Raw genomic sequence first — 14294 nt, 5'->3', positions numbered from 1 at the left:
ACAGGATCGATACAACCGAACATCACACCTGCGGGACAGGTACAGGTTGGCAACAACAACTGCCCGAGTTACACCAGGAATGCACAATCTGTCTGCAATAGGCTGAGAGAGGCTGGACTGAGGGCTTGTAGGCCTGTTATAAGCCAGGTCCTCACCAGACATCACCGGCAACAACGTTGCCTATGGGCACAAACCCACCGTCGCTGGACCAGACAGGACTGACAAAAAGTGTTCTTCACTGATGAGTCGTGGTTTTGTCTCCCCGGGGGTGATGGTCGGATTGGCGGTTTACACAGAGGCCTGTACTCTGGAGCGGGATCGATTTGGAGGTGGAGGGTCCATCAAGGTCTAGGGTGGTGTGTCACAGCATCATCGGACTTAGCTTGTCATTGCAGGCAATCTCAATGCTGTGCGTTACAGGGAAGACATCCTCCTCCCTCATGTGGTACCCTTCCTGCAAGCTCATCCTGACATGACCCTCCAGCATGACAATAGTGCTCGTTCTGTGCGTGATTTCCTGCAAGACAGGAATGTCAGTGTTCTGCTATGGCCAGCGAAGAGCCCGGATCTCAATCCCATTGAGCACGTCTGGGACCTCTTGGATCGGAGGGTGAGGGCCATTGCCCCTAGAAATGTCCGGGAACTTGCAGGTGCCTTGGTGGAAGAGTGGGTCAACATCTCACAGCAAGAACTGGCAAATCTGGTGCAGTCCATGAGGAGGAGATGCACTGCAGTACTTAATGCAGCTGGTGGCCATGCCAGATACTGACTGTTACTTTTGAGTTTGAACCCCCCCTTTGTTCAGGGACACATTATTCAATTTCTGTTAGTCACATGTCTGTGGAACTTGTTCAGTTTATGTCTCAGTTGTTGAATCTTATGTTCATACAAATATTTACACATGTTAAGTTTGCTGAAAATAAACGCAGTTGATAGTGAGAGGATGTTTCTTTTTTTTGCTGAGTTTATTAGGAGATAGGACTCTTAAGATGACATAAAGAAACCCTAATTTGCTCCCTGAACATGGCCAGGGTCCTTGTCTAGCAGGGACAGAAGACCTCTGTGTCATCATTGAGGTGGTCCTTGTCTAGCAGGGGACAGAAGACCTCTGTGTCATCATTGAGGTGGTCCTTGTCTAGCAGGGGACAGAAGACCTGTGTCATCATTGAGGTGGTCCTTGTCTAGCAGGGGACAGAAGACCTCTGTGTCATCATTGAGGTGGTCCTTGTCTAGCAGGGGACAGAAGACCTCTGTGTCATCATTGAGGTGGTCCTTGTCTACAGAAGACCTCTGTGTCATCATTGAGGTGGTCCTTGTTTAGAGGGGACAGAAGACCTCTGTGTCATCATTGAGGTGGTCCTTGTCTACAGGGGACAGAAGACCTCTGTGTCATCATTGAGGTGGTCCTTGTCTAGCAGGGACAGAAGACCTCTGTGTCATCATTGAGGTGGTCCTTGTCTACAGGGGACAGAAGACCTCTGTGTCATCATTGAGGTGGTCCTTGTCTAGCAGGGACAGAAGACCTCTGTGTTATCATTGAGGTGGTCCTTGTCTAGCAGGGGACAGAAGACCTCTGTGTTATCATTGAGGTGGTCCTTGTCTAGCAGGGGACAGAAGACCTCTGTGTTATCATTGATGTCATCTCTATTCCATTCTTAGCAGGCAAAAAAACATGTAAATAGGGTCTTCTTTCTTCATGACCTCACTGTAGCTGACGATAGATGGGTGGACTATGATGGTGAAAGCATCCTGTGGGTGAGATATACACTGGAAGCATAAGACACCTCAATCTAGCTAACCTGTTAGGCCAAATATGGTGCACTTGCAATTCATTATTACAAATTGTTAAAACAATGTAACAACTGATGAAACAGATACAAAATTAGAATATGGTAATAAGAAGCCATATATGAAGAAGCTTCGATTTGGCATCCACTTTTTATTGTAGTTTTTCCTAAAAGCTGAGTCCTCACTGCACACACATTACAAACCCCAGAAACAGCAGCCAGGAACATTCTGACTAATAATTTTCTTCTTTTAGTAGACACACTCTCCATCTCCAGCTTCAAGGAGCACTAAAACAATGACACGAGTATCAGAAATGATTGTACTTCACAGGAGTTGGCTCACGTTCACCTAAAAGGCCATAGGTCTAGGACTGAATTGAATAGCAGTCATATATTCCCCACTTTCACCTAAAAGGCCATAGGTCTAGGACTGAATAGCAGTTATATTTTCCCCACTTTCACCTTAAGAGTTGGTGATGAGGGTACATTTCAAATGCGGTCCTGGTTTTGACTTCACCACAGTAATGTCCACGATCAGATAGTTCCATTCTGAATGGGTTCAATTCATTATCCATTCTATTCTCCTCAGTTTGAGTCTGTACCCTCTCTCATTGTCCTTACTTTGTTAGTATCAAACCACAGTCAATCAATAATAGTTTCCTATTCATTTTAGTCCAATAATCAAATCGCCAAAGCAGTTTAAAAAGTCTCTGGAATTCAATCATGTAGAATAGATCATCACCACAATACAAAAAACAGATCTATATTCACAAACACATTTTCTGAAAACATTGGAAAACACTCTAGATACAACCTTTACACACAGTTTCCAAAACAGTGTCAATTATATTTTGACACGTATTCATTCTCTTTTTCTCTTGTCAAACACTTCTACAATAAAGTTATTCAAAGAGACAATAGAGTGAGTAGTAGGAGAAATAGAAGGAGGAAGAGGGAAAAGGAGAACAAACAAGATATTTCCTCCGTCCTGATTCAAGGCCTGTAGTCACAAAGACTAGGAGTCCATATAACTATGATCCAAAAGGCAAAACGGTCTCCTACTCTAAGACTCTTTGTGAATACAGTCCCAGACCTACACGGTACCAGAGGAGATCCCATGGTGCATAGAGTTCGGGGATAGATGACAGCACAGCATTTTTGTCTACGTCCAAAATGGCACCCTAATCCCTACATAGTGCACTACTCTTGACCAGTTCCTGCATCGTGCTTTGCTCAAAAGTAGTGCATTATATAGGGATTAGGGTGCCATTTTGGACGCAAAAGTCACTCACTAACAGTAAACATAAGAATGAACAACAACAACAACAAACCATGATCTCATAAGAGTAAGACAGCACAGTCAAGGCAAAGCTTTGTAAGGAAAAAGATCCAAGGTGAAAATGCAGTTTAAGGTACTAAGAGCTAGCCTAGTAAGGCTCGCCACCTTGGCAAGACAGCACAAATAGATCTGGAACCAGACTAACTAACAGCTACAACAACCCACCCTGTAAAACAACATAGATACAAATCCAACATCTCCAATGAAGGTATGAGGCCACTAGTAACATCTCCAATAAAGGTATGAGGCCAGTGGTAAGTCATGAAGTAACCTACTAGACCGGCATGGGATGGAGACCTCATAGCTTATTCTCATATCTCATTACTTTGTGAACTTTTTTCTCTCTCTATGATTGCCCTTTAATTAGAAAAAAATTGCATTCTAGTCAAAAGCCCTGTGCTTTTTTGAGAGACATTCAAGGCCATATCCGTCTTAAAGCTAATTGGCTGAGACAGCAGTGTTAAGGTCGGGGGTCACCTTCTTTTGACCAATCAGAACGGTGCAATTCTAGCACTTCCTCACATCATATTGCACATTTTAGTCTGGAGGAGGATAATTGAAAAGGGAATTAAAATAAACCAACCACATAAATAAAGATATAGATCTGTTTGTGCTGTCGTGCCAGTTGTTGTGCTGTCTTATCAGTTGTTGTCAAGAAGACAGCACTAACAGATCCAAGACCAGCCTACATAAACTAAACTAATGGGACAATCCCTAGTCTACCACCCTCAGATCATCCAAAGGTGAAATCAGTTGTCAATAATATCTCTCATCATGACTTCTAAAGTTCTCCATCTATATCCTTCACTTCACTTAAGATGTATTTGGCAACAAGTCTGAAAAGGCGAAAGAGACAGACGTTCCTAATTCCAAAAGCCCCAATACAGAGTAGAACACCCCACTTTCAACATACTCAGTGTGGCACGCCCTACATATGGAGCTTCCAAGTGGTGCCATGATCTAAGACACTGCATCTCAGTGCTAGAGGCGTCACTACAGACAACCTGGTTCGAATCCAGAATGTATCACAACCAGCCGTGATTGGGAGTCCCATAGGGCGGCGCACAATTGGCCCAGCATCGTCCGAGTTTGGCCGGTTTAGGCAGTCATTGTAAATAAGAATTTGTTCGTAACTGACTTACCTAGTTAAATAAAGGTTACATTTAAAAATATATATATATTTTGACACAAACCATCTCTCCTCCCAGGGCTGTGTGACTAGAACAGAACATCCGTGTAAAGAAGTGATGTGTCATAAGGGTGTTTGGCACCTCTGTTAGAGGGGAAGTTTCTAGGATTGTGTGCACCCTATTCCCTATTTAATGCACTACTTTGGATTAGGGCCTATAAGGCTCTGGTGAAAAGTAGTACATTATATAGGGAATAGTTTTGCAACTGAAAAAAATTGAACAAGCATTTCTTATTGGACAAGTCCAGGTCAAGTCCCTCCTTGTTTTAATCAGTTTTCTTCTGTTTGGCCTAATGAACAGGACCCAGCCAGAGACTGCTCAGATGAGTGAACTGGTCTCCTATGAGACCAGTTCAGTTGGTCTCATAGGAGGAGAGCAGGGCGGCATCCACAGGCTCCATACAGGAAGGACAGGTGAAGGACCTCATCAGCCAGGTGTCGATGCAGTCCACGTGGTAGATGTGCAGGCAGGGAAGGAACCGGATGGGGTCGCCGTACTCAAAGTCATTCATGCAGATCGCACACCTGGAGAGAGTGAGGTGCACAACATGATAGATTGCATTTAGTCCACATTTGGTACAGGTTTCAAATAATGAGAGGCCTACAGCTAACTTACATAAATTTGGTAAATGGATGAGGGGAGGACCCACTAATATCCTTCTGGGCCATGGCTCAAGATAATGTGGCTAGAAATAGGACATTGCTAGTAAATTAGTGTCTAAATTGGTTGTGCTACAAGAAAAATGATATGGTTGGTCACAGGGCAGAAAAAGACATACTCACTCTTTGACTTTCTTGTCAGAGGGCTCAGAGCCGGGGTCGAAGATGCCTCTGGGGAGGTGATGGATGAGGCCAATCCGCTGGGCGATACGGACCTGCTCCTCCTCTGTCAGCTGGCTGGCCAGGCACGTCTGACTCGGGGTGGGGTGGTACACTGGCGCCTGGACACGCTCCTGTATGGCATGTGGGGAGAGGGGTACAGGGTAACCCATGATACAGTCATCAGGGAGTCTCTGGACCCCCCCAAAACTACATGTGGATCCTCTACTATCTCATACAGTCAGATTTTATACCATTGACTTGATGGGGAAATGGACAGAAAGCCTTTATAGAAGTGTTAGTACACTAAACCATGCCAGAAATTCTCACATGACAGTTATAGCTTACTAGTGAACCCTGCACTTCTGACAGAATACGAAATGATCAACAAGATACAAAACACAGCCCATGCAACATACTACTAGGCTAACTTAACAACGTGGACAGTTAGTTGACATTGTTATCAATGAATCCCCGGTATAGATGTGATCCATCTCCCCCTGAATTTACCTGGTAAGGCGGTGGAGGCTCCCCTGGAACACTGGCTTCCTGGGACTCGTTGAGGAGAGACAAGTCGTCGGCGCCTTGCGAAGACAAACAGTTCCCCATTGAACTGGACCAGCACACACAACCCCCACTACGAACAGGACAGCTAGCTAACAGGACAGCAAGATAAGCAACAAAAACAAATATTTGTACGTGTCTTGCTAAATAAGTTGTCTTTTTAGCTAGCCTGCTGGGTAGCTAGCGAGTAGGAATGAACAGCAGCCCTCCAACGTCGATGCAGAAAAACAATTCTAATCGCTGTGTAACTTGGAAATAAAAGTCAATATCGCTCGAAACAACGACATGTAAATGCTGTATCTAATTATACCAATACCTAAGTCAGCGAACTGTATGACACCGATTACAATTTGTGCTATTTGGTTATTCGATCTGACTATATTTTTAGATGAAACCTTTTGATGAATCCATCTTTGTTTTGGCTTTGTTTACAAAATGTATACACAGAAGTGACGTAGCTAGTTAATGGGAAGTTGGTAGATCCGGAAGTTGCCTTTCGAAAAAATGGCGGGTAGGTGGACGAGAAAATGGGCCTAATAAGCAGCAGTGTAAAGTAATTAAGTAAAAATACTTTAAAGGACTACTTAAGTCGTTTTTTGGGGTTATCTTTACTTTACTATGTATATTTTTGACAAATGTTACTCCTCTACATTCCTAAAGAAAATAATGCAATTTTTACTCCATACATTTTCCTTGACACCCAAAAGTACTCGTTACATTTCGAATGCTTAGCAGGACAGGAAAATGGTCCAATTCAAGTACTTATCAAGAGAACATCCCTGGTCATCCCTACTGCCTCTGATCTGGCTGACTCACTAAACACAAATGCTTTGTTTGTAAACAATGCCAGTGTGTTGGAGTGTGCTTCTGGTTTTCCATAAACAAAAGAAAATCATGCCATCTGGTTTGCTTAATATAAAGAATGTGAAAGGATTTAAACTTTTGATTCTTAAGTATATTTTTGAAATAACATTTATACTGAACAAAACATGTGAAAGATTTTTACTGAGTTACAGTTCATAGAAGGAACTCACTGAATTGAAATAAATTCATTAGGCCCTAATCTATGGATTTCACATGACTGGAGAATAGCATCAGGTCTGGTAGATATTCCTGCAGTCAGCATGCCAATTGCCCACACTTTAGATTGGCCTTTTAATGTCCCCAGCACAAGGTGCACCTGCGTAATGATCATGCTGTTTAATCAGCTTCTTGAAATGCCACAGCTGTCAGGTGGATAGATTATGTTGGAAAAGGATAAATGCTCACTAACAGCAATGTAAACAAATTTGTGCACATCATTTGAGAGAAAAGCTTTTTGTGCATATGGAACATTTCTGGGATATTTTATTTCAGTTCATGAAAAATGGGACTAACACTTGTTGCGTTTATATTTTTGTTCAGTATACTTTTGATATTTAAGTATATTTAAAACCAAATACTTTTAGACTTTTACTCAAGTAGTACTTTACTGGGTGGCTTTTACTTGAGTCATTTTCGTATCTTTACTTTTACTCAAGTATGAAAATTGGGTACTTTTCCCCCCACTGCTAATAAGACTAACAATAGTTATATCCCTTCATCATTTTAATTTCCAGTCATCATAATGAAGACAACACAGATCCAACAGTCAAGAACATCCTTCACTGTACGGCTACCTTTCCACATCAAACTACCTGAACTTGTCATGTAGGTATGAGGTTCCACTATCATCATTTCCATTCTCAGTCATGATCATAAATAAAGACACAACACAGTCAAGATGCTACAGTCAAGAACATCCTTTTATTCAATCAAGGTGCTGCTCTGCTCAAACTGTGTTTTTCTTCTTATGGAAAAGAAACTGTAATTAACACATGCATTTCACCTACAGAGCTCTGGGGGTGTTTCTTATACACAAAGACATGGGATGCATTTAAAATGGCACCCTATTCCCTACATAGTGCACTACTTTTGAACAGGGCCCTATGGGAATAGTGAAAAAGTAGTGCACTATGTAGGGAATAGGGTGCCATTTCAGACAGAACTACAGGCATGAGTGGGGCTCTTCTGCTCTGAGGGCGTAGGGTCGGGGGTCAAAGGGCGTACTGTCTAGACACCACTAAACAAAACAAAAACAACAAAACAAAAACACATCTCAAAACGGAACAGAGTTTTTAGAGCCTGGCATTCAAACTGATATCTCTACGTTTCACTTGAGCGTATGCCTCAAGCCTGGTTCATGCTGGCTCTATATGGTGGGTTGTGATGTGTGTTTTGCCAATGGCTAATACTGCTGCTGGCTTCACTAGATAAAACCTCACAATAATAATACAAGAGTTTAGAGTATTTGATACATGACTAGGTGTGTGTGTGTGCTGGTAGTATTGCAAACTCCCTTTTCTCAGCCAGTAGTTATAAGGTGCTTGTAGCATTTCATTTACACTCCAAGACTCTCTTATAGAGTTTCAATGACAGCATACCCTGATAGATAGGAACTATGAAAGCAAAAATCCAAATTAAGTCCAAAAAAAAATAAAGGAATAAAATAAAATAAAACAATTTTTTGTTTTTTAACTCTTAACTGGTCACAGCAGAACAGCAGCCCCCCCTCCCCAACACCCCAAAAAGGTACCCCTATAATATCTCCTTTACCCCAACATTATTGACCCCCTAAGACCTTTACCCCCATAACCCCTAACACCCAGTCCTACCCTACACTGGGCAGGCGCACCCCCAAAAGCCCATTGGTGTAATTTGTTCACTTACATTAGCTGTTTGAATGGAGAAGCTGAAGAGGATGGGTAATGGTATACAATGTGAAGAAGAGGCAATACAGACAAGAATAACGTGAGCTAACTGCATTCTGCTCAAGACAAAAAGTTTCGGCCATTTTTTTTTTCAACAACCCCTTCCATCAACGGAAGGAAGGGAGGGAGGGGAAGGAGAGAGAGAGAGGACACAGTTACAGACTACTCCAGTGTCTACGAGAGAACAGATAGACAGAGGAGGGGAGAGGAGGAGACAGAGGGAAGAAGAAAAAAGCCAGAGAGCAAGGGGGAACGAGAACAAGTTTTTTTGCCTTTTCAGTATTTTTTTTCATCATTTATCAATAAAAAGTAAAGAACTAATTCACACCAGTTTCCTTTTGTACTATATATATACGGATTTTGAAAAGGGAAAGGATTTATGGGAAGGTTGATACAATGGAGGGGGATCATTTTTCAAAGGTGGAGGTCGGATGAAGTTACTCACTAAGCACTGATCTAAGGTCAGTTTTGCATATACCCTCCTAATGGTTCAGGTCAGGATATGGAGTACAGTAAACTGATCCTAGATCTGCACTTAGGGGCACTTCCACCTCAACCTTGAATTATTTCGAATGAAAGGGGAGCGATCTGGATTACAAAATGGAGTCTGTGAACAAAAGGCACTTTTAAGGGACAACCTTTAACTGCTGGGAAACTACACTACAGCACAAGCACTAGTCAAGGTGAATTTACAGGGGAATGAGGGAGAGGGTGGAGAAGGAAGGGGTGGAGGGAAGCTCACTTTGCATAGGCCTACTGTATTTCTATCGTTACGTCATGGTTCTGACAGACTGGCTGGCTCCTCAAATGAAACAAATTCTAAGCTGCCATTTTTCTTTTTTTTCCTTGCTCAGACTCGGAGAGAGGAGTATAATAATCTGGGAGAAATCAGAAGAAGTAGTTGTGGGCATTGTTAAGCCTACAGTACAGCTCTCGTCCTATCTAAAGGTTGAACCAAAATGCCTTTTGTTTCACAACCTACTAGAGGAATATAGGAAGGACTAGGAACCCCTCCCTCCACTCAATATTACAAACAGGAGAAGGAATAGAAATAGAGAAGAGGAATAATAAATGCGGTTTCCTAAAGGTAGTCATTATTTTGTTCATTATCATTCATTTTGTAATAGTTTGAATGTACTTTATAGTGTGTAAAAGTACCGTTTTTTCATTTCACCGGTTTTTCATTTCATGTTCAATTTTGTTTTAAAAGTTTTGTAAGAAATGTTTCTTCCTTCAGCCCCTCCAAACAGTTTTATAAACAAATGATTACACGTTAAACATTAAAAAAGAGACAATAAAGGAAAATAAAAACAAATACCCCCAACTTACAAAGACTAGGATATGGCTCTGTTAGTTTAGAGTCCAGGAGCACATCGGACTTGAAACAAATAGATTTTTTTTCTCTTTTCTTCTTAGCTTTCTTAAAAATCTCTAACAGACAAAACACAATGAATCTACCCAATGCATTGCACGTGGCTCAATCGACACATATTTTTCAATAATAATACTTTCCATCAAAAAACAAACACTTTTTTCTTCAATTTTTCCATTGTCGATTTTGACATGTTTCATCTATTTTGCATCATGGACATTTTTGTTTCGTTTTTGAATGCTGCACTGTAGATTTGTGGAGGTTGGGTGGGTGCTCATTGAGTTGTCATGGTAACAGTGAGGTGCTGTCCATCATGGAATTCTGCTAGCTCAAGAGTTCAGAAAATAACTAAACTGCCAACAAGCTCGTTTTAGTCAAGTTTAAAAAGGAGCATATACCATAAATATATATGTATAAGATCTCTCTCTCTCTATAACATTTTGCGGTCTTCTACAAAGGTTCTGTCCTATAGCCAAGGGTTTCCATATAGGAAGAAACATCACCATTCCTTGTAGCTTTAGCATATATGTGAACAAAAACATCAACCTGAATTTGAACTAATTGCATGATAGGGGAGTACAGAGGCACTTCCATAGATTGTTATAGTTGTGATACATGATTTGAGTACATAGAGCTAATTTTACTATAAACTCAGAGTGCCTGGGCTGTCAGACAATTCTATCCCTGCACATGGAAGAAACCAACAGCTAGGCAGTCCAGTTATTTTGTGAGGATTGGCTTTTTTTGTTTGAATTATTGTGTCATGATAAAAAAAAATTACAATATCAATAACAATTTAAAAATCACATTTACGATAGAAAAAAAAACAAGGTATCTCAAATTAAAAATGACAAATGTCAAAATGAATGAAAAACCAAAGGCAGTTTGGAGAAAGTCATATATAAAGGCTCACCTTTGTGTTTCGAATCAGGGTGACGGTGTTAGTAGTGTGCATTTTGATACGGTGGTGTGTCAGCGTGTGTTCCTCTGGGCCCTACTGTGAATGGACTGTGGTTACAGGGTGAAGCAAGGCAGGGGTTGTGTCGCATGTTCCTGTACTGGTGTTTGTGAGAGATTTCAGAGATGTCTGTTATTGCAAACGAAGATGATGTTTTTTCTGCAAAATAAAAAGCGGATGAAAGAAAAAAATCTTAGGAAAGAAGGTCAAACATAAGCAAAAAAATCCAAGTGAGACAAAACCAAAACCAATCCGGCAAACAAAATGAAATGCAAGAAAACGTCTACAAACAAAAAGAAAGCTAGTTATTACATGATGATGTTGATCCTATGCATTATGTTACTGTGAAGGACACACAGACAAGATGTTATTGTCAGTGAATAGTTGTGTCTGCCAGACATGTGGGTTCTGGAGACGATGATCTCTGTGTGTGTGTGTGTGTGTGTGTGTGTGTGTGTGTGTGTGTGTACGTGCTTTGAGTCTGCGTGAGTGCATGTATGTGTGAGTGCCAGGATGCCAAAGCCACAGCCCATTGCCCACACACACACACTGCCTTCAGCGACCTGCTGGATCGCTCTGTTTCCTCCCTTATTTGTTTCAGTAGTGCATAGGTGAGGGGACGAAAGAGCACATAGTGTTGTACGACTGTCTGTCTGACTGACTGTCTGTCTGACTGTCTGTTATGTCTGTCTGACTGACTGACTGACTGACTGACTGTCTGTCTGACTGACTGACTGTCTGTCTGACTGTCTGTCTGTTATGTCTGACTGACAGACTGACTGTCTGTCTGTCTGACATGTCTGTCTGACTGATTATCTGTCTGTCTGTCTGTCTGTCTGTCTGTCTGTCTGTCTGTCTGTCTGTCTGTCTGTCTGTCTGTCTGTCTGTCTGTCTGTCTGTCTGTCTGTCTGTCTGTCTGTCTGTCTGTCTGTCTGTCTGTCTGTCTGTCTGTCTGTCTGTCTGTCTGTCTGTCTGTCTGTCTGTCTGTCTGTCTGTCTGTCTGTCTGTCTTGTGTTCCCTCGCGGCTCATGCTATTGGCTATCGCTCTTCACAAGAGTGTAAACTAAAACCAGCCATCTAGTGCAGATGTTGTCACACCATTGGATGGTGTCCCAGTGTTTGGCCAATCAGAAGAAGGGAGGAGGGAGGGGATTCAGGGCTGAGCAAATCAAGAGGCAGTGAGGCCAGTCGGATGTGGTTGTGTGAGGCTGTGGGCGTTGCCGGGGCAACCCTGGACACCTGGTTGACAGATGAGAGAGGGAGCAGGGACATAAAGCACCGTCAGGAGGAGAGACTGAAGGATTACAGAATGGGTTCTTTTGGGTGGTGACAATGTTTATAGCTATAGCTCAAATGACCAAATTCTGCCAACTATGTTTTTTGTAGTCTTTGTTTTACACTGTTGTGTGTGTGTGGATCTCCCAGCCATTGCATGGAGTTTCATTGTGAAAATAAAATGTAAAAACAACAATAAAACAAAATTGGTCAGTTAGTTGTCAGGTTTGCTTTCTGACATGTTTTGTGTGTGACATTTCCTCATCTTTCTTCCTCCTCCTCTTCCTCGTTCTGTCGTTCGTTCTGAGTCTGTCCACTTCAACCGATCTCTTTTCAGCCTTCTGTATAGGGAGATGGTTGTTCCGGTTCAAATGTTCAAATTGTGGAAATGGGTATTCCTCTGGGGGGTTATTTTCTGGTTTTACTTTAGTGTCAGCAGTTTGTTTGTAGTCAGTGTTGGTTTGTTTTGTGTGTTGTGTGGTTTTTCCATTCCCAATTTTCTCATGACACAATTCTAGCGGTTGATTCGGAGGACTTGTCAGAGGAACCAAGACTGTAGAAGAGAAATAAAATACAGGAAACATCAGGTTCATCTTTGTCATGTGGTAACATCACTAAGTTCAACAGTTACACATTTATAAGTAAATAAATGGTTCTGGATAATAATCGATTTCAAGTTTTTTGTCATGCAAAATATTAACTAGCCACTAGAGGGCCATCCTTCATAGCAACTTTTCCCTTTACTGAGCTGAGCCTCGATCATACCCCGATGCCTAGGAACCTTAAGTTGATCCTTCCTCACACAGTATGTAGGTAAGTCATTTCAAGACGACAGTTCATAAAAGTACTACTTTCACGTTGTAGTATTTCAACCTTCAAAGTCTCCAATAAGTACAAAGTTTAGATGTAACACGATTCACAAGACTTTCTTTACTGTTTCAAATGACACCATGAAGTCAACTACTGTAGGCCATGCAGCTACTCCCAGGATCAGGTTTCACAGTTTGATAAGACTCACAGAGGGTGCAGAGTTATAGGGTTGGCATTTGGCTCTGGGAGCTGGGGTCCAATACTATTGGAAATTGTTTCTAGGCTGGATTGAGCTTGCCTGGCACAATTGAAAGTATTTCAAATAGTATTTGAACCCAGGTCTGGTTAAGTGGCAGCTCTGCTCAGGCTCCAGACAACATTCCACAGGCCAGGCCAGAGTAGACCCAGGGAAAGGCAGCTAATCGCTGACGGCCCTATAGCTACGCTCTGCTCTCTATTCTGTTACATTCCTATAGGACCCCGGAGAGAAAGTTTCTCTCCCCCCTTTCCTTCCTCCTTTTCCCTTTCCCAGGATCCTTTTGGGCTTCTAACTCCTCCTCTTTTCTCCCCCAACTTCCTCTCTCTTCTCTCTCTCCCCCAATTTAATCCCTGGCAGGACTGACCACTCCCCCTTCTCCTTAACCCCCTTTAAGGCTACGTTAAACTGCCTATGACATCATGTCTGGTTGCCATGGGCAACCAGACAGTCAGGACGTGACTTCGCCTGTGGAGCACAGAGCTTGAACTAACTCTTTTTCTCTTTAACCCCCTCTCTTTCTCTCCCTGCATGACTTGTGTTTAGCCACCAGAGAGCTCCTCAGACCAGTTATACACTGAGTGTAAAAAACATTAGGAACACCTACCCTAATACTGAGTTGCACCCCCCCAGTTCATGACACAAACCGTTGTGCCAGGCACCCAGTACCAAACCCCGTTCAAAGACACTTCAATATTTTGTCTTGCCAATTCACCCTCTGAATGGCACATACACAATCCATGTGTCAAATGTTTCAAGGCTTGAAAATCCTTCTTTAACCTGTCTCCTCCCTTCATCTACACTGATTGGAGTGAATTTAACAGGTGACATCAATAAGGGATCATAGCTTTCACCTGGTCAGTCTATGTCATGGAAAGAGCAGGTGTTCTTAATGTTTTGTACACACAATGTATGTCTCTGCTGTCAAATTACACTAGTAAGTCAGTTGAAGATGTGTGTGTGTGTGTGTGTGTGTGTGTGTGTGTGTGTGTGTGTGTGTGTGTGTGTGTGTGTGTGTGTGTGTGTGTGTGTGTGTGTATGGCGACTCCCTCTGTGCCAGGGTTACATCTGTGGATGAGGGAGTGTGTGGGGGAAGAAGGGAGGGTGAAAGAGATAAGCGAGAGAGGGGAGGTAGA

At 42.3% G+C, this 14294-nt stretch overlaps 2 protein-coding genes across 20 annotated transcripts in view; both read right to left on the bottom strand.

The window, feature by feature from the left end:
• Positions 1 to 1919: 1919 nt before the first annotated feature.
• LOC106590333 (RING finger protein 11) lies at positions 1920 to 6151 on the bottom strand. Its single transcript, XM_014181228.2, has 3 exons — positions 5645 to 6151; positions 5099 to 5268; positions 1920 to 4840 (listed from the first exon to the last, which is right to left on the bottom strand). Exons 1-3 carry the CDS (start codon positions 5741 to 5743, stop codon positions 4669 to 4671), a joined length of 441 nt encoding a protein of 146 aa, XP_014036703.1. The 5' UTR covers positions 5744 to 6151; the 3' UTR covers positions 1920 to 4668.
• Positions 6152 to 7464: 1313 nt separating this feature from the next.
• The window catches only part of LOC106589946 (nuclear factor 1 X-type), a 166458-nt gene continuing 159628 nt past the window's right edge, over positions 7465 to 14294 (bottom strand). For all 19 annotated transcript variants that reach the window (XM_045707807.1, XM_045707814.1, XM_045707799.1 and 16 more), the window contains one exon: positions 7465 to 12645. In XM_045707807.1, the coding sequence (XP_045563763.1) occupies positions 12631 to 12645 (15 nt within the window). In that variant the 3' untranslated portion in view covers positions 7465 to 12630. The remainder of the gene's footprint in view (positions 12646 to 14294) is intronic.

This window comes from Salmo salar, chromosome ssa02, assembly GCF_905237065.1.
Source record: "Salmo salar chromosome ssa02, Ssal_v3.1, whole genome shotgun sequence".
Lineage (NCBI taxonomy): Eukaryota > Metazoa > Chordata > Actinopteri > Salmoniformes > Salmonidae > Salmo > Salmo salar.
Note: the sequence above shows the minus strand (reverse complement) of the source record. Positions and strands in the feature narration are given on the sequence as shown.